This window comes from Micromesistius poutassou (genome assembly GCF_964030765.1).
Source record: "Micromesistius poutassou genome assembly, chromosome: 19".
Classification (NCBI taxonomy): domain Eukaryota; kingdom Metazoa; phylum Chordata; class Actinopteri; order Gadiformes; family Gadidae; genus Micromesistius; species Micromesistius poutassou.
Genome location: NC_140289.1, coordinates 1,335,207 through 1,357,301, shown reverse-complemented (window position 1 = coordinate 1,357,301; position 22,095 = coordinate 1,335,207). Strand labels below are relative to the sequence as shown.

General features: G+C 48.9%; 3 protein-coding genes and 1 pseudogene across 6 annotated transcripts; 1 reads left to right on the top strand and 3 right to left on the bottom strand.

The window, feature by feature from the left end:
* Positions 1 to 915: 915 nt before the first annotated feature.
* Positions 916 to 2,444, bottom strand: LOC311364227 (CD209 antigen-like protein A; annotated as a pseudogene). Its single transcript has 3 exons — positions 2,435 to 2,444; positions 1,015 to 1,713; positions 916 to 920 (listed from the first exon to the last, which is right to left on the bottom strand). The product of its transcript is annotated as a CD209 antigen-like protein A (transcript).
* An 829-nt stretch (positions 2,445 to 3,273) lies between these two features.
* LOC311364226 (kelch repeat and BTB domain-containing protein 11-like) lies at positions 3,274 to 4,673 on the top strand (the record flags this gene model as incomplete). Its single annotated transcript, XM_084484232.1, is given in 2 exon segments — positions 3,274 to 3,837; positions 3,839 to 4,673. Coding segments are annotated over 2 exon segments (1,257 nt in total). The 3' UTR covers positions 4,532 to 4,673.
* Positions 4,674 to 7,178: 2,505 nt separating this feature from the next.
* On the bottom strand, positions 7,179 to 8,249 carry ccr6a (chemokine (C-C motif) receptor 6a; the record flags this gene model as incomplete). Its single annotated transcript, XM_084483727.1, has 1 exon — positions 7,179 to 8,249. The coding sequence occupies one exon, from the start codon at positions 8,247 to 8,249 to the stop codon at positions 7,203 to 7,205; it is 1,047 nt and encodes a 348-aa protein (XP_084339853.1). The 3' UTR covers positions 7,179 to 7,202.
* Positions 8,250 to 10,232: 1,983 nt separating this feature from the next.
* Positions 10,233 to 21,488, bottom strand: cep43 (centrosomal protein 43). Of its 3 annotated transcripts, XM_084483710.1 has the most exons (13): positions 21,300 to 21,488; positions 17,418 to 17,471; positions 17,194 to 17,248; positions 16,256 to 16,344; positions 16,001 to 16,117; positions 14,761 to 14,826; positions 13,031 to 13,084; positions 11,929 to 12,125; positions 11,368 to 11,504; positions 11,040 to 11,114; positions 10,909 to 10,942; positions 10,568 to 10,655; positions 10,233 to 10,395 (listed from the first exon to the last, which is right to left on the bottom strand). In XM_084483710.1, the coding sequence occupies exons 1-13, from the start codon at positions 21,381 to 21,383 to the stop codon at positions 10,315 to 10,317; spliced, it is 1,131 nt and encodes a 376-aa protein (XP_084339836.1). In that variant the 5' UTR covers positions 21,384 to 21,488; the 3' UTR covers positions 10,233 to 10,314. The 3 variants fall into 3 exon arrangements, with proteins under 3 accessions (XP_084339836.1, XP_084339837.1, XP_084339838.1); XM_084483711.1 differs by lacking the exon at positions 13,031 to 13,084; XM_084483712.1 differs by lacking the exons at positions 13,031 to 13,084; positions 14,761 to 14,826 and having other exon boundaries at positions 10,234 to 10,395.
* Positions 21,489 to 22,095: the final 607 nt, after the last annotated feature.

The window sequence follows — 22,095 nt, the reverse complement described above, 5'->3', positions numbered from 1 at the left end:
TGGGCGACAGGGGCTATCCCTGTTTACCCCACCTTTTAACGCCCTACACCGACCCCACAATGCAGGCACAGAGGAGGTACAACTTTGCCCACTGCAAAACAAGGGTACGAATCGAGATGACCTTTGGCCTCCTGAAATCACGCTTTCAGTGCCTAAAGGACCTCAGAGTGGCGCCGGACAGGGCATGTGACATTTGTATGGCTTGTGCAGTTCTGCACAATATTGCGATCATTCGCCGTGAGAGGATGCCAGCCATTGCCCCGGACGACAACTGGGAGCAAATTGACCCTGCAGCCCTTGAGACTGCGGATGGGAGGGCAGTGAGAGACCTCTACACAAACACTTATTTTAGTTGATCCTCATTCATATAGTTTTATTTGGTCTAACCTTTTCAGTTTTGTTTGGGAAAAAAAGACCACATTTGTTTTCATTAAATGTATTCAATCTGTTATTTTATGAGACGTGGCATTAATTAATTAATCATCTTCCCGGAGCTGTGGGAAGAAAATAAATTAAATACATTCCAAACACATGAACATGTGCAGTGTTTCAATTTGTACTTACTTCCTTTTCCAGCTTCTTTATTTCAAGCTGAACTTTTTCGCATTTTCAGCTTCTTGTACTCAATTTATATGAGCAGTCGCCTTTTGTAAATTGACTTTATGTCCTGTGAGACATAGGTCAGAGGTCATAGCTTGTACTAATGTACTGTTACTCTAACCAATGTGAATAGTGACTCACTTCATCTTGTCCTGCTGGTCTGCTGGTCCCAGGGATGTTCTACAGAAGGTTGTTGCTCTTATTAAAGACATTTGAGAGTGTACAAATGTTAAGCCCAAAGACTATACATTTTCCCACTCTGGTATTTCAGTGAAAGCAGAAAGGGTGTCCTCCTCTGGCTCCTCCAATATGTCTTCAACCTGCAAGAACAACCATTAGTAACCAGAGATAGGCTCGTTGAGAGCCTAGCTCTGGGCCCCCCTTCAATCGGGAGCCCCCTGCTTGTGGCTTCACAGCTCCCCTCTGCCCATTTAAATTGGTTCTGTTCCCGGACCCTCACTAAGCAGTTTCTGTCCTCACCACCATCAGGTCCCCCTCTGCTCCAGGAGGGTTTATCCAGTGACAGGACGGTCCCATCAACCCATCTCCACATCCCTTCACCGGCCTCATCTGTCGCTCTGAGCCAGATGTACTCGCCGTACCTGTTAATGAAGTCCATCTCCTCTTTACTGTCCACCACCACCAGATCTGCTCCGTGGGAAACACAGAACTCCCTGCTCTTATTCCAGGAGAGATACACATTGGAAAACAAGTAACATTTACAACTAAATGTATCCCAACCATTTGGACAGCACTGTTTACAAAGCAGTGCGTTTCTCTGTTTCTGTTAAATTCTTCAGCCTTTGGAGAAGTTGCTCTGCGTCTCTCTCCATGTTTACAGTCTTCTCCATGACAGTCTTGTATTTCACTGCCAACCCAAGCAGTCCAGCCAGCAGGAACACAGACAGCAGGCCCAGAAGCACCACCACAGCCCTGATCGGACACCTAGGACTTCTTTCTGTTCCCAGAGACTTGGAGGAATCCTCCATCCCCACAGAGTCCCACAAAGTCCTGCTGTTGATCTCTGAGGCTCTCAGGACAAACCAATATGTCCACTATCCTCTCCTCTCCCTCTCCTCGTGTTCCTTCCCTCGGTCATCATGTTGGGTTTATCTTATCCCCTGAGGGGTAGGAGGCCTCGCTCTGGGCTTTTTAAAGCCATAATTGTATTCAGCGACAATATACAGTGATGTGCTCAGCCTGCCAGCTGATCAGCTAAAATGGTGGGTGGGTGGGTGGATGTGTGCATGAATGAGTGAATGTGTGTATTAATGGGTGCATGTGTTTTATGAATTTATGTGTGGAAACCCTGGCTGCAGATGGGGGGGGGGGGGTGAAGGCGTGAATGGGTGGGTGGGTGGATGAATTGTGTGTGCATTGATGAATGTGTGTATGAGTGGGTGGATGAATGGGTGAATGCATGGGTGGATGAATGGGTGAATGTGTGTATGAATGGGTGCATGCATATGTGTGTGAATGGGTGAATGTGTGTATGCATGGGTGAATGAATTGGTGCATGTGTGTATGAATGAATGGGTGGATGAATGTGTGTATGATTGGATGGGTGTATGGATGTAGGTGTGAATGGGTGGGTGAAAGTGTGTATGAATGTGTGCATGTGAATGGGTGAATGTGAGTATTAATGGGTGCATGTGTGTATGCATTTATGTGTGACTATCAATTTGTGTATGAATGGGTGGATGGATGGGTGAATTTGTGTGTAAATGTGTGTATGAACGGGTGGGTAAATGGATGGTTGAACGTGTGTATGAATGGGTGAATGTCAGGCAGTATCGTAAAGCGCTTTCCACTGGTTGGTTAAAGGTCCTGTGACAAGCCGCCATCTTCTACTCTGCTGTATTCATTAACTTTATATTGTATTCTACACTTTTCTGATCTATTCTGTTATATATTCTGTATACACTATTCTATTTGGTTGTATTATGGTCCATTATATTGTGCTGTACTCTATTATTAATACTCACTCTCTCTCTCACACTCACACTCTCTCTCTCTCTCTCTCTCTCTCTCTCTCTCTCTCTCTCTCTCTCTCTCTCTCTCTCTCTCTCTCTCTCTCTCTCTCTCTCTCTCTCTCTCTCTCTCTCTCTCTCTCTCTCTCTCTCTCTCTCTCTCTCTCTCTCTCTCTCTCTCTCTCTCTCTCTCTCTCTCTCTCTCTCTCTCTCTCTCTCTCTCTCTCTCTCTCTCTATTATACTGAGTTATTTTATACTCTATTGTATTATAGGCCTATATACTATTCTCTTCGGGCCCGGTGTGTTCTGGTTGGTCACGTGTCTTCCAGGTGTCACTCTGCTGTAGTAAAACGCTGCGAGCTGATTGGCTCCGGGCAGCGCGAAGACACAGGCAGGTCTCTGCGTGTCGCACGGTGACGTCACGTAACGGCTTCTCCCGCCGTTCCCACGGTCATGACTGACGAGGAGCAGGAGAAGGAGGAGGTGGAGGAACAGGAGAAGAAGGAGGAGGAGGTTGTACTCCTCCCAGGCTGTTGAATCAGCAGTCCGGCGCGCAGGAGGAGCAGGTGGAGCCAGGGGGGGGCGGGGTCCAGCCCAGCCCGAACCGGGAGAGGCTCCGTTAGTGGAGCGGGAGATGGAGCCGCACGCGGACCGCGTCAACAACGAGCAACGAGTTCGGCCGGCAGCGTGACTGAAGCCCGCATGGAGCAGGAGGTGAGCGGCGATCGGGTCCCGGCGGGGGCTCTAGTCCCCGGGGGGACACCGCGAGACCCCGCAGACCCGCTGCCGCCCCTCACGGCGGAGAACGTCTACGAGCGGCTGAGCCTAGCCAAGACGCAGGGCCGCGCGGACCTGAAGGAGCGCTGCTACGCTTTCATGAGCGACCACTTCCTGGCGGTGCTGCGGACCCCCGCGGTGTACGGGCGCCTCACGGCGGGGGAGCGGGAGCGCGTGCTGGCGCGGCGCCTGGGCGGCAGGAGGCGGCTGGCGGTGGCGGAGGTCGACGAGGCGCACGACCGCGTGCTGGGGGGCGGCGGCGGCGGCAGCAGACCCCCCAGCCGGGACAACAGCCGCCCACAGAGCCCCCTGGACCCGCAGAGCCCCCCGGAGTCGAGCCCCTCCCCGGAGGACCCGCCACGGCATCGACGACACATTTTCTGCTACGAGGAGCAGACAAAGGAGTGGCGCGCACTGAGCGCGCTGCCGGAGCAGGTGAGCACGCGCGGCGCAGGCATGTGCACGCTCTATAACTACCTGTTCGTGGCGGGGGGGGCTGGTCAGGGGGGGCGGCGGCAGGGCGTCGGATCGCGTCTTCTGCTACAACCCGCTGACGGACGCCTGGAGCGAGGCGCGCCCCCTGACGCAGGCGCGCTCCCAGCTGAAGCTCGTGGCCGTGGACGGCCACCTGTTCGCGGTGGGCGGGGAGTGCCTGTTCACGGTGGAGCGCTACGACCCGCGCGTGGACCGCTGGACCCCCGTGGCGCCGCTGCCCAGAGGCGCGTTCGCGGTGGCGCACGAGGCGACGGCGTGCGGCGGGGACCTGTTCGTGTCCGGCGGCTCGCTCTTCTACCGCCTGCTGCGCCTCGACGCGCGGCGCGGCGAGTGGGAGGAGTGCGCCTTCAACGACAGCCGGAAGAAGTCCACAGACATGGTGGCGCACGGGAGCTCCATCTACCGCTTCGACGTCAACCGCGCGCACGGCAGCGTGAACGTGTGCAAGTACAACACGGTGGTGAGGGCGTGGCACGACGGCGCCTCCCACGCGCTCGACGCCGCGCGGCCGTTCCGCTGCGCGGTGCTGGGGGACCGCATCTACTGCGTCAACAGGTCCCACGTGCTGCAGTTCGAGGTGGGCGGGGGGGACCTCCGGGAGCGCTTCCTCCCGGAGGTGCTCGACACCCCGGCTGGGGCCCGCGGGGCGCTGGTCCCCTTCGTCCTCGCTCTCGGCCAATCAGACTGAAGCGGCACGCAGCGCCGATAAGCCGACTATAGCGCTGGTTCAGTGGCCCGTAGGTCTCAACGCTTAAGGGGACTTTATAACTGTTCCTTGACTTGAGTGCGCATGCTCAGTCTACGGGGTGAAGGGAAGCTTCCTCAGTGCAAGTCTAGCAAGGCACTGCTGCACTATGACGTCTAGACTGTTTGACTCTGAATGTTTCTGCTGCCTCGTGTTCTCTGGAGTTAGACTTCTCTGGTGCTGTCCCTGTATCACTAACCAACTCTACGCCTAACCCCCTAACCACCCTATCACTAACCCCCTAACTACCCTATCACTAACCCCCTAACCACCCTATCACTAACCCCCTAACCACCCTATCACTAACCCCCTAACCACCCTATCACTAACCTCCTAACAACCCTATCCCTAACCACCCTATCACTAACCCCCTAACCACCCTATCACTAACCACCCTATCACTAACCCCCTAACCACCCCTATCACTAACCCCCTAACCACCCTATCACTAACCACCCCTATCACTAACCCCTCTATCACTAACTCCACTAACCCCCATCACACCGTAACACAAACCCCAGCGGCCATGTTGCCGTGTTGTCGACTTCGGGGCTTTTGGCGGGATGCTACATGCTAACCACGAGGCTAGCCTGTGCTTGCTAGCTAGCATTAACTTAGACGTGCGGTCCCTGGTTTGGTTCCTTTGGTTCGGATCAGCGTATCCTGATCACCATCTCTAGTGCATCCTGGGTAATACGCACCAGAAAAGTCCTGCTCTTGTTAATGTAGCCGAACACGAAAAGGGTGTGGTTCTAACGCAGCCCCGCCCTCTCTCTCTCTCTTCCGAGGTCCCCTATTGGTCGATGATGACCAATAGGGTTCCTGTTTGTTTGAATGTCTAAACTTCTTATCTTTCTACGACTAACGTGCCAACTCTTCTACTCTTCTTCCGCGAGGCCTTTGTGCGAGGGAATGTCGTTTAGTACTCGCCAATTGTAGCCTGGAAATAAAAAAAATAAAAAAAACGTTTTTACTGGAAACAACATCTGATGTGTTTACGACTTTGGTGTTCTGCTCGAACCCCGGGCGGTAGGCTACGTTTCCACGGAGGCGGACGGCCCGGGGTTCGTTTCCATGGAGACGCATGCAGGTCCCAGCATGTCTGTTTATGTGTGCAATATCCTTGTCTGAAAACCCTCTTTAAGGGGCGTTGTCCGTCCCGACGCGCAGCGGAGGGACGGCGACCCCCTTAACTGTGGTATAATGAACGTATACCACTGACTGAAGTGATCTATTGCTTTTATAAAACGGTTACATAAGTATGTCGAAATGAAAGTCAGACACCCTAAATTTTGAAAAAGCTAGAAAGTCGGAAAAGCATTCTTTTTTAACAAATACAAAAAAGTAGTCCCTCCTGGCTGCCTGCAAAGTGTATGGCGGTTGCTATGCAACACACTGTAGCGTCCTTCAGAGAGAAGGCTAGAGACGGTAGCTCGGTTCGCCGGCAATTTAGCCTAATATCGAGTTCACTCACCGTGTGCCTATTGCTGTACAACATTTCCACCCTCTCCATCAATCAACATGTTTTTTAGGCTTCAGTGAACTATGCTATTGCTTTTATATATAAATAAACAACAGTTCAAGTTAGGCGCGGAGTGATACTGAACTCTGTAAACTGAACGGGCGTCATAGCTGTGTGTATACGCTCAGTATACAACAGTCGGGAACCAATCAGATCGCTTGATTTAAGCCACCCGTTTTATAAATTATAATATAATATATACAGTATATTTCTGTTAGCTATTGAGGTCCGTTGCTCTCTGACACCGACCATCTGAGGGAGAGTTAAAGAAGCTATGTGTCGGCGGCGTACTGCGTCTTTAAAGAATTAGGACACTGCACAGAAAATGCACAAGACTAGTAGAATAAACATCAGAAGAAGACAGATTTTAGTGCCTTGTTTTTTTACCATTATTTGGATTCATTACCAAGTCAAGAAGAAAGAAAACCCTAACTACATGATCTAAGGGGGTAGTTCAGTAACATGGTAGTCGAGACAACAGCGCCATCTTCTGGTGGTTATTATAGAAAACCCTATTTGAGAGGTTTATCAGTATCACACATATTTTACTTTATAAACATCCACGTGAAACTGGCTAGATAAGAACTTAATATCTAATGATTTCAATCTTTTGATTTCATGCCCCTTTAAAAAAGATAAGGTGAAGACCCTAACCCTAGGTCTACACTAAATCACACGCAACACTAAATTGGCTGAGAAATGACATCATTGGCTACTTCATAAGGACAGGGGCGGGTCTTCTGGGTGCGGAATGGTTTTGCTGTTGCCATGGAGCCAGTGAACCTGTCACCAACAGTGCGTTTAATGTCAACGTTTGAATGCAGGCCTAATCAACGCACAACATACTAATGAATCTTTCTTAAACATACAAGAATCTGATTCTCATTCAACGTCTTATAATAATAATAATAACATAACATTCTAATAATGATTACAAGGGCTGGGCTGATGTAATGGACCTAATGATGGGTTACAAACACAGAGACGCGCAGCCAGAAGCGTTGGGGTCTCAGACCGGTTGGGTCAACCTGAGCCAGCTGGTTCAGCCGTCCTGAGGAGGCTCGGGTCGGTTCAGACGGACCCCCAGCCTCCTCAGATGTCGAAGGAGGTGCTGGTGACGGAGCGCCGCGAGGAGGCGCAGGAGTCGGAGGTGGCCCTGGAGGAGGGGCTGCGCCGGGGGGCGTGCCGGGACCCCCTGGTCAGGCGCCAGAGCTCCGCCCCCAGCCTCCTCAGGTTGCTCCTGAACTTGGCCCCCAGGAAGGCGTAGAGCAGGGGGTTGAGGCAGCAGTGGAGGTAGGCCAGGGTCTCCGTCACCGTCAGCACCACCTCCACCGCGTCCGCCTCCCGGCAGAGCTGCACCCGGAACAGGCCCAGCGTCTGGCACAGCACCGCCGCGTTGTAGGGCAGGTGGCAGGCCAGGAACACCAGCACCACCGCCAGCACCACCCGCACGGCGCGGTGCCTCTGGAAGGTGTGGGCGCGCAGCAGCCGGGCCACCACCTGGGCGTAGCAGAACACCATCACCCCCAGTGGCAGCAGGAAGCCCACCACCATCTGGGCGCTGGGCACCAGGACCCTCATGTGACGGGCCGTCCGCTGGTCAGAGAACCGCAGGGAGCAGACCTGCTCGCCGCCGCCGCCGCCCTCGGGGCCGCCGTCCTCCCCCATCTCCCACGTCGCGTGGGAGGGCTGGTAGGCCTGGTGGAAGAGGACGGTGGGGAGGGAGCAGGCGAGGGCCAGGACCCAGACGGCGCCGCACACGGCCCGCGTGTAGGTCAGCGAGCGCAGGCGGAGGCGGCGGCCGGCGTGGACGATGGCGAGGAAGCGGTCGCCGGCGACGCAGGCCAGCAGCAGCATGCAGCTGTACAGGTTGACGCTGTACGCGCCGCGCAGCAGCTTGCAGGCCGCCGTGCCCATGGGCCACGCCCAGAGCTCGTTGTAGGTGATGAGGGGCAGCGCCGCCACGAAGAGCAGGTCGGACGCCGCCACGTTCAGCAGGTACACGTCGGTGGGCGAGCGAGGCCGCCGGGAGAAGGCGTAGGTGAGGAGGACCAGGCCGTTGCCCGCCAGGCCCAGCACGCAGATGAGGGGGTGGAGGTAGGGCCGCAGGGCAGACTCCACGCTGCGGTTGGCGCTCATGTGACAGAGCGGCGTGATTTCGTAGTCGCCGTAGTCGTCAGAGTCGTACGGGTCGGTGGCGTTGAGCTGCGTCCCGTTGAGCAGCGTCCCGTTGAGCATGGAGTCGTTCATCGCACTGGCTCCTCCTTCACGGAGATACGCCACACCGGTTAAAGGTTATATACAATCTGTTATCTAGTGTATAATTGTTCCGATACCGATACCAGTATTGGAAGTTCCACCGATACCGCCTAAAATGAAGTATTGGGTATCGCAACGCTAAAAGTCTATGCGCCAATCCGATGCCATTACATGAATAGTTTACTACACAGAGAACATCAAACACGACGGTGTTATGCTGTGTTTGTTAACGGTCGGAGAAACGCGTCATCTTTGACCTACGTGCCAGGGCCGGCCCAAGCCTTTTGGGGGCCCTAAGCAGAATTAGTTTCAAGCCTTTGGGCCCCCCCCCCCTCCCACCACGGCGGAGTCATCTGTGCTTGATGATTATTGAAATAAACGGCACACCATATCACATTATAATTTGCATTAATACAAGAATGGATTGTGAACTACTGTCCCCCTGGGCAAAGAAGCATAAAGACCGCCCTCCTTCAATTTGTGGGGCGGGTCTGGGGGCCCTCCCCCAGAAAATTTTGAATTTGGTAGATGTGATTTCCTGTAAAGTTAAGTTAGTCATAACTTCATGTCTCAATAGAATCATAGACACCATCACAACGTTGATTTCCATCTCCTACTCCTATTTACTAAAAGAAATATATAAGCATATACTGCTTCTCTTTTGAACCTTGTTTACAGTCCCATACATCTGCTGTGTCTCATTTCTCATGTTTTCAGTTATTTTATTACACAGTATTTCTCGTTAGTGGAAGAAGTATGAGTAATTAACACAGAAGAAGCGGTGAGCGTTAACACATTTGGGTATCATCCACTTCTCCTAGCTCTAGGGCGTGGGGAAGCTGTAACACTAACCCCATTTCACCAACAATGAGAGAAACCACAGAACCAGGTGGTAGGACGACACATCACCACCTACTTACCCAGGCTGGTGACGGAGAACACTTTGATGTTGCATAATGCATACGTGGTAGAAGATCAGTTTCTACCAAGTTATATAACAGTATAACAGTTATCTATATTTATTACACGGCTCTTCTCAATGCTGTGGAACGCTCCGTTCACTTGCAAGGGCCTTCCCGACTTCTGGCGGTCAATCTGCTGATCAACACTACGAATGCTGGTAACAAATAAATTGTAAAGTGACAGAGTGTGAAATAATTTTTTCGTTTTGGCAAGTAGCCGTGTAATAAGTGTAAAAATTTAATTTGATGCCTTTGGCTCATTACTAAAGGAACCAGAATGAGGAAGTATTGGAAATTGTTAAATTCTTAAACATGAAATCCCCAAACGGTCTTTTATTGTGTGGACCTTGTGCGTTGTTTGTACTAATAAAGGTGTGTAATAAATTACACCTAATGAAGGTGTAATTAAAGATTTGATATCTATCTATAAGTTAATTATATGCAACAATTATTTGATAATATCTATAATTAATTTATGTATAATTTTGTTGATAATATGTTATTTATGTATAACAGTTGATATTATCTGTAAGTTATTTATATTTAACAGTTAGTTGACATACATATATCTATAGGTCATTTATATACATCAATAGTATATATATATACCAGCTATTAATATATAACAGTAGTTATAAACTCACCAGATGATTTAAGGGCAGCAGATCTTCATGCATCCAGTCGGTGGATTGATCAGTAAGCTGTGTGTGTGTGTCTGTGAGTGTGTGTCTGTAAAAGACGGTAAACATGACACACTTCCCATTTCACCCTCAATATTAATCAGTACGGATGTTTGTGTAACTTAGGATCAATAAATGTGTGCAAACATGAGTGTGGACCACTGCAGTAAAACAAAGAATAAAATGTAAGATAATAGTTTTATTTATACTGCTTTTACTTATTGAGAGAGAGAGAGAGAGAGAGAGAGAGAGTGAGAGTGAGAGTGAGAGAGAGAGAGAGAGATATCAGAGATCAGAGAGAGATCAGGCTACATCCTCTATGTAGTCTGCGTGGAGCGACTGGCTCATCTGAGACACACTGAGGTCCTGGGTGTCGTCATCAACCTACACACACACACACACGTTAGGATACCATGGGCACACACCCCCTAGGACCACACACACACACACACACACACACACACACACACACACACACACACACACACACACACACACACACACACACACACACACACACACACACACACACACACACACACACACACACACACACCTTGTCGCTGTCGTGGGGCCCCTCGATGGAGACCTCTTCGATCTCCTCCCCGATGCTGATCTCACTCCTGGAGAAGTCCGAGCGGTGGCTGCAGGAGGAAACGTCTCGCTGGTCACTTCCTCCACAGCCAACTGTTTAATGTTCTTCTCTTACAACCTGAATCTGGTGCACTTCCTATCTCTATCTTCCTAACTCATGAACAACTTCCTGTCTAGAACCCACTTCCTTGTTTCAAACATTTCCAATAGAACCCACTTCCTGTTCACCCCTAGTCCTCCAGACCCACTTCCTGTCCGGGTGCTCCTCCCCTTCCTGTGCGCGGAGGTGAGCGGAGGACTCACCTGTTGAAGTCGTCGTCGTACTCCGGGTCGTCATCTGGACAGGAAACAGGAAGTTATCAGAAGTTATCAGAGGAAAACGGGAAGTGATCACAGGACAGGGAGGAAGTCCGTCCCGAGGGACTGAGACCCACCTGGGGGCGGGGCTCCCGGCCGCTCGGCGCCGCTCCTGGACTCTCTGGCGCTCTTCACCGGAGAGGCAGCGCCGCCTGCAGGAGGCATCAGGAACAGCACAGGATTCACATCACATCACATCACATCACATCACATCACATCACATTGACCTTTGAATTTAAATTGACATTACATGACATTCATGGTCAGAAGCCACATCTGAGTAAAGTGGAGCTGAGATCAGAGCAATCGACACGTGATCCAGTGGCCGACCGACTCTAAGCGACTAAGATCTGGACCCGGTACAGGACCCGGTACAGGACCCGGTACAGGACCAGCAGGTCTCACCGTGGCGTCCCAGCGGGGGGTCCCTGGGGTCCCTGGGGTCCCCGGAGGCGCTGCTGGTCCCTCCAGCCGTCCTCCCAGGGTCCCGCTCTGACACAGAGCCCACCGGACCCTCTCTGGTCTCAGAGGACTCCGCCCTCCTGGGGAACACCGGTTCAAAGAGTGAAGAGCGAAACTCAATAGGGTGACGTGTCACACCACCAGGTGCGAGTGGGATTGGCCGCTACGAGCCGTTTTGAAAATCGGCCTCTTCTGACATCACAGGTGGGCGTGTCCACCACCTAGACGTGCGCCGGATAGATCAGCCCACCGGCCGACCCGGCCGACCGTAGCAAACGTTAGCTCATCTATTCCGTCACACATCTAGGCGGACACGCCCACTTGTGATGTCAGAAGAGGCCGACTTTCAAAACGGCTTCTGACAGCCAATCACACCCACACCTGGCGGTGGTGACGTGTCCCCTTTAAACGCTCCGGGGAGGTGCAGCGCGGCTCAGAGATCTCGTCAGAAATGTAAGGAGCGGCGAAGGGCGCCGCGACACGGCGGACCAACATGGGCCTCACCATCCGTAGGTCTTCTGGGGGCGGGGCAGGGGGTCGTCGAAGAAGGAGTCCCCCTCCTCTGGGTCCCCCCCCTCCTCTGGGCCCCCCCCCCCCTCCTCCGGCCCCCCGCCCTCCAAGGTCCTCGGGCCGCCGGGGACCTTGGGCCCCGTCTGGACCAGGTCTCCCTTCCCCTTGGGGGGGCCCGTCTCCTGGGGTACCTGGGGACCAGAGGCTCACAGTGATCAATACGTCAATGCTATCATTGATGACCGATAGGATCTGGTGATCAATGACACAGCTCACTGATGACCAATACCGATCAGCCACGCTGATCAATGACACAGCTCACTGACGACCCACCCTTGATCCGCTGATCAACGGAGCGCGACGACGACCAGAGGTGTGCATGGAGGGCGGAAGGGCAGCGCTGCAACAACACCCCACCCACCGTGATGTCACGGTGACATCAGAGGGGGTGGTGACACCCGGACTTCAGCCCCAGGGTAGGGGGTTAATCAGTACTGCTGACAGTAGGTCCCCCCCACCCCACCCCACCCCCACCCCGCCTAGAGGTGTGATGGATCGATCCAACTCCTCAGTCAAGCCCCTGGTGGACTGCACCAACTGGGCGGGCAGAGGGACCTGTCCCACCAGGCTGATGAGGGGGACACCCCCAGTTGTGATGTCACAAGGGGATAGAGTCTGAAACGGATCGCGGCGACCCAGCGACCGCAGGGCCAACCCGTGGTTAAACAGGGCCCCCCAGGGCGGAGCCTCATCCACCTAGCGGCACATCTCAGGCCCTCAGCCCCCCCCCACGCCCCCAGAGGGCCAGAAGTCAAAAGTCAACCATTTCCATCCCCATGTTGTCATGGTAACCGGGACACAGAACAGCGGTTGACTTTGGCCCTGTACGCCCCCCCCCCCCCTTCCCCTGGTGGGTATCAGGTTAGAAAGCAGAGCTGGTTCAGCGGTGAAGCTAGCCGTCTAAATATTAGTGCTGTTAGTGCGGATACTGGTGGTTATACTGGTGGTTATACTGGTGGTTATACTGGTGGTTATACTGGTGGTTATACTGGCGGTTATACTGGCGGTTATACTGGTTCTCCAGCCTGCTGTTTACCTGTGCAGCCGAGCCCCCCGGGGCTGTCTGCTTCCGGACTTTAAGTCTGGGAATCTGGCAGAGATGTCAAACATTAGCCTAGCTTCTAGCAAACACAACTAACTAGCATCTCCCAATAGAGCTAACTAGCATCCTCTTATAGCGCTAATGTACTCCGCTAACTGGCATCCTCTTATAGCGCTAATGTACTCCGCTAACCGGCATCCTCTTATAGCGCTAATGTACTCCGCTAACCGGCATCCTCTTATAGCGCTAATGTACTCCGCTAACTGGCATCCTCTTATAGCGCTAATGTACTCCGCTAACTGGCATCCTCTGATGACTAGCATCCTCTGATAACTAGCATCCTCCGATAACTAGCATCCTCTTATAGCGCTAATGTCCTCCGCTAACTAGCATCCTCTGATAACTAGCATCCTCTTACAGCGCTAATGTACTCCGCTAACGAGAGTGTTTAGCCGAATAGCATCCTCTTATAGAGCTCCTAGATGAGGTGGAGTGTATGATGTCACAATGCAGCGTCATCTCACACTTACGCTAATCAGTTATGTCATGTTTCTGTTGTGACCATGAGGTGGGTAGGTAGGTAGAGAGATACATCTACCTCATGGTCACATTTTGTTTTTCAACCGTCATAGTGTCTCTGTACTGTGGTCCATAGTACAGTGTTCAGCAAAGTATTTGTGTGTGGGGGGGGGGGGGGGGGGGGCTATGCACAGCACGGGGGGGGGGGGGGGGGGGGCACAACGCCCAGTGAGGGGGGGGGGCAGCCTACCTCTGGCTCCTGGACCACAGGCGGCAGGTAAACAGTAGAGGCAACATCAACGTTAACATTACGATTTATACAACAGTGTTCAGTATTATGGGATGTGACACAGAGCTCAGTAGTGTTATGGGATGTGACACAGAGCTCAGTGGTATTATGGGATGTGACACAGAGCTCAGTAGTATTATGGGATGTGACAGTGTTCAGTATTATGGGATGTGACACAGAGCTCAGTAGTGTTATGGGATGTGACAGAGCTCAGTAGTGTTATGGGATGTGACAGAGCTCAGTAGTGTTATGGGATGTGACACAGAGCTCAGTGGTATTATGGGATGTGACACAGAGCTCAGTAGTGTTATGGGATGTGACAGAGCTCAGTAGTGTTATGGGATGTGACACAGAGCTCAGTGGTATTATGGGATGTGACACAGAGCTCAGTAGTATTATGGGATGTGACAGAGCTCAGTAGTGTTATGGGATGTGACACAGAGCTCAGTAGTATTATGGGATGTGACAGAGCTCAGTAGTGTTATGGGATGTGACACAGAGCTCAGTAGTATTATGGGATGTGACAGAGCTCAGTAGTGTTATGGGATGTGACACAGAGCTCAGTAGTGTTATGGGATGTGACACAGAGCTCAGTAGTATTATGGGATGTGACACAGAGCTCAGTAGTGTTATGGGATGTGACACAGAGCTCTGTAGTGTTATGGGATGTGACACAGAGCTCAGTAGTGTTATGGGATGTGACACAGAGCTCAGTAGTGTTATGGGATGTGACACAGAGCTCTGTAGTGTTATGGGATGTGACACAGAGCTCAGTAGTGTTATGGGATGTGACACAGAGCTCTGTAGTGTTATGGGATGTGACACAGAGCTCAGTAGTGTTATGGGATGTGACAGAGCTCAGTAGTGTTATGGGATGTGACACAGAGCTCAGTAGTGTTATGGGATGTGATCCTACCTTACTGACGAGGGCAGCAGTGGTCTTCTGTCCTCCTAGTCTGACATCCCCAGAGTCCTGCACTACCTGATATCATCAATATATATATATATATACTTAGATATCAATATATATATACTAATACATCAACATACACACTCACATACTACTTCATAAGGTACATCAACACAAAGACAATGTGTCGAAAGACTGTGTGTGTGTGTGTGTGTGTGTGTGTGTGTGTGTGTGTGTGTGTGTGTGTGTGTGTGTGTGTGTGTGTGTGTGTGTGTGTGTGTGTGTGTGTGTGTGTGTGTGTTTCTGATGACTGAGGAGAAGAATCAGGGCAAACTGGTTTCTGTCAACAGGAACTTGAATTTCTTTCTACAGGAACTCGCCCTTTAGCTCCGGTGGTGAGACCTACATGACCTACATGAACACATGCACCACCCTAACACACACACCACCCTCACACACACACACACACACACAGACGCCACCCTAACACACACACCACCCTCACACACACACACACACACAGACACAGACGCCACCCTAACACACACACCACCCTCACACACACACACACACAGACGCCACCCTAACACACACACACACACACACACACCACCCTCACACACACACACCACCCTCACACACACACCACCCTAACACACACACACACACACACACAGACGCCACCCTAACACACACACACCACCCTCACACACACACACACACACACACACACAGACGCCACCCTAACACACACACACACACACCACCCTCACACACACACACACACACACGCACACATCACCATCACACACACACACCACCCTCACACACACACACACGCCACCCTAACACACACACACACACACAGACACCACCCTCACACACACACGCCACCCTAACACACACACACACACACACACACACACACCACCCTCACACACAAACACACACACCACCCTAACACACAAACACCACCCTAACACACACAACTCCACTACCCCCTCAGCACCACGCACACACATACACACACCACCCCCACCTCTACCCACCCCCACGCACACACAAACACACACATGTGGGCCCTGTGGTGCAGGTGGACGCGGGCCCTGTGGTGCAGGTGGACGCGGGCCCTGTGGTGCAGGTGGACGCGGGCGCTGTGGTTCAGGTGGACGCGGGCCCTGTGGTGCAGGTGGACGCGGGCCCTGTGCTACAGGTGAACGTGGGCCCTGTGGTGCAGGTGTCTCACCTCTGACTTCTGCCTTCCTCTCCTCAGCAGCTCCAGCAGCAGAGGAGTCTTCCTCTTCCCCTCGTCCTGGAGGCCCAGCTCCTGAGAGACCTGCTCCCTGCTGTCCAGAGCCTTCAGCTGCACACACACACACACACACACACACACACACACACACACACACACACACACACACACACACACTAGGGTTAGGGTTAACCCAGACTCTATAGCAGCAGCAGCCCCGCCCCACCCCCCCACCCAGCTGGTACCCACCGCGTGGAGCTCTGGCTGGAAGACGGCCAGGGTGAAGTCCAGGTGGAACACCTGGAGGAAGTCCACGATGAGACCGGCCACCAGACGCCCTGGAGGAGATGCAGAGGGGGAGGGGGAGGAGGGGACGCAGAGGGGGAGGAGAGGAGGAGACGCAGAGGGGGAGGGGGAGGAGGAGGAGGTGAGGAGGAAGAGGAATACAGGGGGAGGAGGAGGGGGGGGAGGAGGGGAGGAGGTGAGGAAGAGTACAGGGGGAGGAGGAAGGGGGGGAGACACAGAGGGGGAGGAGGAGGAGGAGGAGGAGGAGGTGAGGAGGAGGATGGGAGGAAGAGGGGGTGAGGAGGAGGAGGAGAAGAGGGAGGAGGCGAGGAGGAGAGGAGGAGGAGGATGCAGAATAGGAGAAGGAAGAGGTGAGGAGGAGGAGGGGAGCAGGGGGAGACGAAGTTAGAAACAGCTGCTCCATCCAACACTGCTAGACTGCAGTGCATTCCCCGGTTGAACTCAGTGCATCGTAACGTATGCCCTGACCAACACTCGGCTACAGCAGAGAGACAGAGAGCTGCTGGCAGCGTGGTCAGCAGGTTTACTGTCTGCTGCTCTCCCTGCAGTGGAAGCAGAACGGCGCCCCCCAGTGGGGGGTCTAGGAACCACAGCTGCTGCTGGGCGGTAACCACGGAAACGCTCACACCTTTAAAAGCCCTGGAGGAGTTTGACGTGAACCTGTTTATGAAACTATGAGGTGAATCTATGAGATAAGCGATCAGTGGTAAAACTCCATGTTACATCTGCAAGTTCAAACCCTGTTGCTATGGAAACCTGTTGATTATTATCAACAGTACAAAGTTATCTCAATATTAAGCCCCACCTAGTCCCACGGGATGACCTCCATGTTGTGGGAGGAGTCAGGACCACCAGGGTCTGGGGGGGGGGGGGGTACTGACCGTCTTTGGTGTTGAGGAACTTCCTCAGGTTCTCGTTCACCAGGGGGCTTTTGTTCTGCAGGGCACAGCGACAAACACCTCGTTAACAAAGACATTTAACGAGGAGATAATGAGCTGAGGGTCGTTAGTGTTTTAAATGAGGAGTCAGAGTTAACAAGCTGAGGGTCGTTAGTGTTTTAATGAGGAGTCAGAGTGTTAACGAGCTGAGGGTCGTTAGTGGTTACCTCTACTTTATCCTGTTCATCCATGGCCAGAAACACAGCAGCGCGCATCTCCGCCTGGACAGCAGGAGCAGATTTATGGAGTGAACAATTACCTCATGTTGTACATCATCAATAACCTCATATTACATTCTTGATCAATAACCTCATATTACATTCTTGATCAATAACCTCATAATATATTCTTGATCAATAACCTCATATACTTCAATACTACTTCAATACTCTTGATCAATACTCATATTACATCATGAATAGCCTGATATTACATACAAAATCAATAACCTCATGTTATTGATCATCTTTCTGTTCAACTCCCAATTTGTGAACAGATGAAGCCTGTAACATCAGCTTAGTCAGCTCATGTTAGCATCAACAGTGAGCCAGCAACGTTTTAATGTCTTCAAATGATTCACTATTAAGAATTTAAAGATTGATGATCCCCAATGATGTACATCAACCAATAGCCACTAACTCTGAGTGGGTTAAACACAGTAAAGTCCACGGTCAATATGAGGTAGTTTAACAGGAAAGAAGTCAGTAAATAAGTGATATGAGATTATGAGTCAGTTTTTAAGTGATACGTATTTATGAGTCAGAATATGAGTGACATGAAGTTAGTTAAACAGTAAGCTACATAAGACAGTATGAGTGATACATCTGTAGTTGAATGGTATATCAGTAGTTTAATGGTAGATCTGTAGTTATAAGCCCCTATATGAGTGATATATCAGTGGTTTAATGGTATACCAGTAGTTATAAGTCTGTATATAATGATATATGTGTAGGTATGTAGTTATATGAGTGATAGATCAGTAGTTTAATGGTATACCAGTAGGCCTAGTTATAAGTCAGTATGTAGTGATATATGTGTAGGTATGTAGTTATATGAGTGATAGATCAGTAGTTTAATGGTATATCAGTAGTTATAAGTCTGTATAATGATATATGTGTAGATATGTAGTTATATGAGTGATAGATCAGTAGTTTAATGGTATATCAGTAGTTATAAATCTGTATATAATGATATATGTGTAGGTATGTAGTTATATGAGTGATAGATCAGTAGTTTAATGGTATACCAGTAGTTATAAGTCAGTATGTAGTGATATATGTGTAGGTATGTAGTTATGTGAGTGATAGATCAGTAGTTTAATGGTATATCAGTAGTTATAAGTCTGTATAATGATATATGTGTAGATATGTAGTTATATGAGTGATAGATCAGTAGTTTAATGGTATACCAGTAGTTATAAGTCAGTATATAGTGATGCATCTATAGTTGACTGGTAGGTCAGTAGTTATAAGTCAGTATATAGTGATGTATCTATAGTTGACTGGTAGACCAGTAGTTATAAGTCAGTATATAGTGATGTATCTATAGTTGACTGGTAGACCAGTAGTTATAAGTCAGTATATAGTGATGTATCTATAGTTGACTGGTAGACCAGTAGTTATAAGTCAGTATTTGTGATGCATCTATAGTTGACTGGTAGACCAGTAGTTATAAGTCAGTATTAGTGATGTATCTATAGTTGACTGGTAGACCAGTAGTTATAAGTCAGTATATAGTGATGTATCTATAGTTGACTGGTAGACCAGTAGTTATAAGTCAGTATTAGTGATGTATCTATAGTTGACTGGTAGACCAGTAGTTATAAGTCAGTATTAGTGATGTATCTATAGTTTAATGGTAGACCAGTAGTTATAAGTCAGTATTAGTGATGTATCTATAGTTGACTGGTAGACCAGTAGTTATAAGTCAGTATATAGTGATGTATCTATAGTTGACTGGTAGACCAGTAGTTATAAGTCAGTATATAGTGATGTATCTATAGTTGACTGGTAGACCAGTAGTTATAAGTCAGTATATAGTGATGTATCTATAGTTGACTGGTAGACCAGTAGTTATAAGTCAGTATTAGTGATGTATCTATAGTTGACTGGTAGACCAGTAGTTATAAGTCAGTATTTGTGATGCATCTATAGTTGACTGGTAGACCAGTAGTTATAAGTCAGTATTAGTGATGTATCTATAGTTGACTGGTAGACCAGTAGTTATAAGTCAGTATATAGTGATGTATCTATAGTTGACTGGTAGACCAGTAGTTATAAGTCAGTATTAGTGATGTATCTATAGTTGACTGGTAGACCAGTAGTTATAAGTCAGTATTAGTGATGTATCTATAGTTTAATGGTAGACCAGTAGTTATAAGTCAGTATTAGTGATGTATCTATAGTTGACTGGTAGACCAGTAGTTATAAGTCAGTATATAGTGATGTATCTATAGTTGACTGGTAGACCAGTAGTTATAAGTCAGTATATAGTGATGTATCTATAGTTGACTGGTAGACCAGTAGTTATAAGTCAGTATATAGTGATGTATCTATAGTTGACTGGTAGACCAGTAGTTATAAGTCAGTATTAGTGATGTATCTATAGTTTAATGGTAGACCAGTAGTTATAAGTCAGTATTAGTGATGTATCTATAGTTGACTGGTAGACCAGTAGTTATAAGTCAGTATATAGTGATGTATCTATAGTTGACTGGTAGACCAGTAGTTATAAGTCAGTATATAGTGATGTATCTATAGTTGACTGGTAGACCAGTAGTTATAAGTCAGTATATAGTGATGTATCTATAGTTGACTGGTAGACCAGTAGTTATAAGTCAGTATTAGTGATGTATCTATAGTTGACTGGTAGACCAGTAGTTATAAGTCAGTATTTGTGATGCATCTATAGTTGACTGGTAGACCAGTAGTTATAAGTCAGTATTAGTGATGTATCTATAGTTGACTGGTAGACCAGTAGTTATAAGTCAGTATATAGTGATGTATCTATAGTTGACTGGTAGACCAGTAGTTATAAGTCAGTATTAGTGATGTATCTATAGTTGACTGGTAGACCAGTAGTTATAAGTCAGTATTAGTGATGTATCTATAGTTGACTGGTAGACCAGTAGTTATAAGTCAGTATTAGTGATGTATCTATAGTTGACTGGTAGACCAGTAGTTATAAGTCAGTATTAGTGATGTATCTATAGTTGACTGGTAGACCAGTAGTTATAAGTCAGTATTTGTGATGCATCTATAGTTGACTGGTAGACCAGTAGTTATAAGTCAGTATTAGTGATGTATCTATAGTTGACTGGTAGACCAGTAGTTATAAGTCAGTATTAGTGATGTATCTATAGTTGACTGGTAGACCAGTAGTTATAAGTCAGTATTTGTGATGCATCTATAGTTGACTGGTAGACCAGTAGTTATAAGTCAGTATTAGTGATGTACTGTATCTATAGTTGACTGGTAGACCAGTAGTTATAAGTCAGTATATAGTGATGTATCTATAGTTGACTGGTAGACCAGTAGTTATAAGTCAGTATTAGTGATGTATCTATAGTTGACTGGTAGACCAGTAGTTATAAGTCAGTATTAGTGATGTATCTATAGTTTAATGGTAGACCAGTAGTTATAAGTCAGTATTAGTGATGTATCTATAGTTGACTGGTAGACCAGTAGTTATAAGTCAGTATATAGTGATGTATCTATAGTTGACTGGTAGACCAGTAGTTATAAGTCAGTATATAGTGATGTATCTATAGTTGACTGGTAGACCAGTAGTTATAAGTCAGTATTAGTGATGTATCTATAGTTGACTGGTAGACCAGTAGTTATAAGTCAGTATTAGTGATGTATCTATAGTTGACTGGTAGACCAGTAGTTATAAGTCAGTATTAGTGATGTATCTATAGTTGACTGGTAGACCAGTAGTTATAAGTCAGTATTAGTGATGTATCTATAGTTGACTGGTAGACCAGTAGTTATAAGTCAGTATTAGTGATGTATCTATAGTTAGTAGTTGGTTGGTGAAGAGGAGCAGACCTTGAGTTTGTTCAGCACGCCGCTGTTCTCCAGGCTCTGGATCAGAAGGTCCCGCAGCTCCGTGTCGTCCTCGGTCGCCGACATCTTCGGTTCCCTTACGATGGATTATCTACAGAATAACGTGTTAATAAAGTACCGCTGTTATAACACATCCATGACGACGACCACCACAACAAACCGTCAACATCCGGGTTCTCTTCTTCTTCGGCGGTATGAGTTCAGCCGCCGGTGTGTTGATGCCAGCGCCCCCTGGCGGCCCGCGGCGCAGGCGCACTGCAACGGCATCGCTTTCAACAAAGACTGAAAAAATGCCAAAGTCAAAATATAGGTTGTCGACGTCATTCTTGTGTATGCTATTTTGTAGCATTTGGATTTTACTATTCGTGGTATTATTTATACAAAATAATTTGAAACAGATGCAATAAAGTTAAACATTATGGCACATTTATGAGTCCTTTTCACAGCATAACTTTTTTTTTCAAAACATCAGTCACACGTCACGTCCAATGAGGAGAGGCGAGGCGGTGGTCAGAATCTGTGTTCCAACACAAGATTTATTCAGAGGAAGAGATGCCAACAGCAGCATGATAAAAATTGTACAAACTTCACCATTCAAAGGAAAGTTTACAGAACCACTGGTGGCTAAAAACATTCAGCAAAGAATGAACAAAGGCATGCAGTGTGGGAGCAAAGCAACGGTTTAAAATTCATCAAGATAGAAGAAAAAAAGAATTGTTGTATAAAAATGTTCATCAATGCACTACGTAAAAAGAAATAGAAATTGTAGCATTTCATT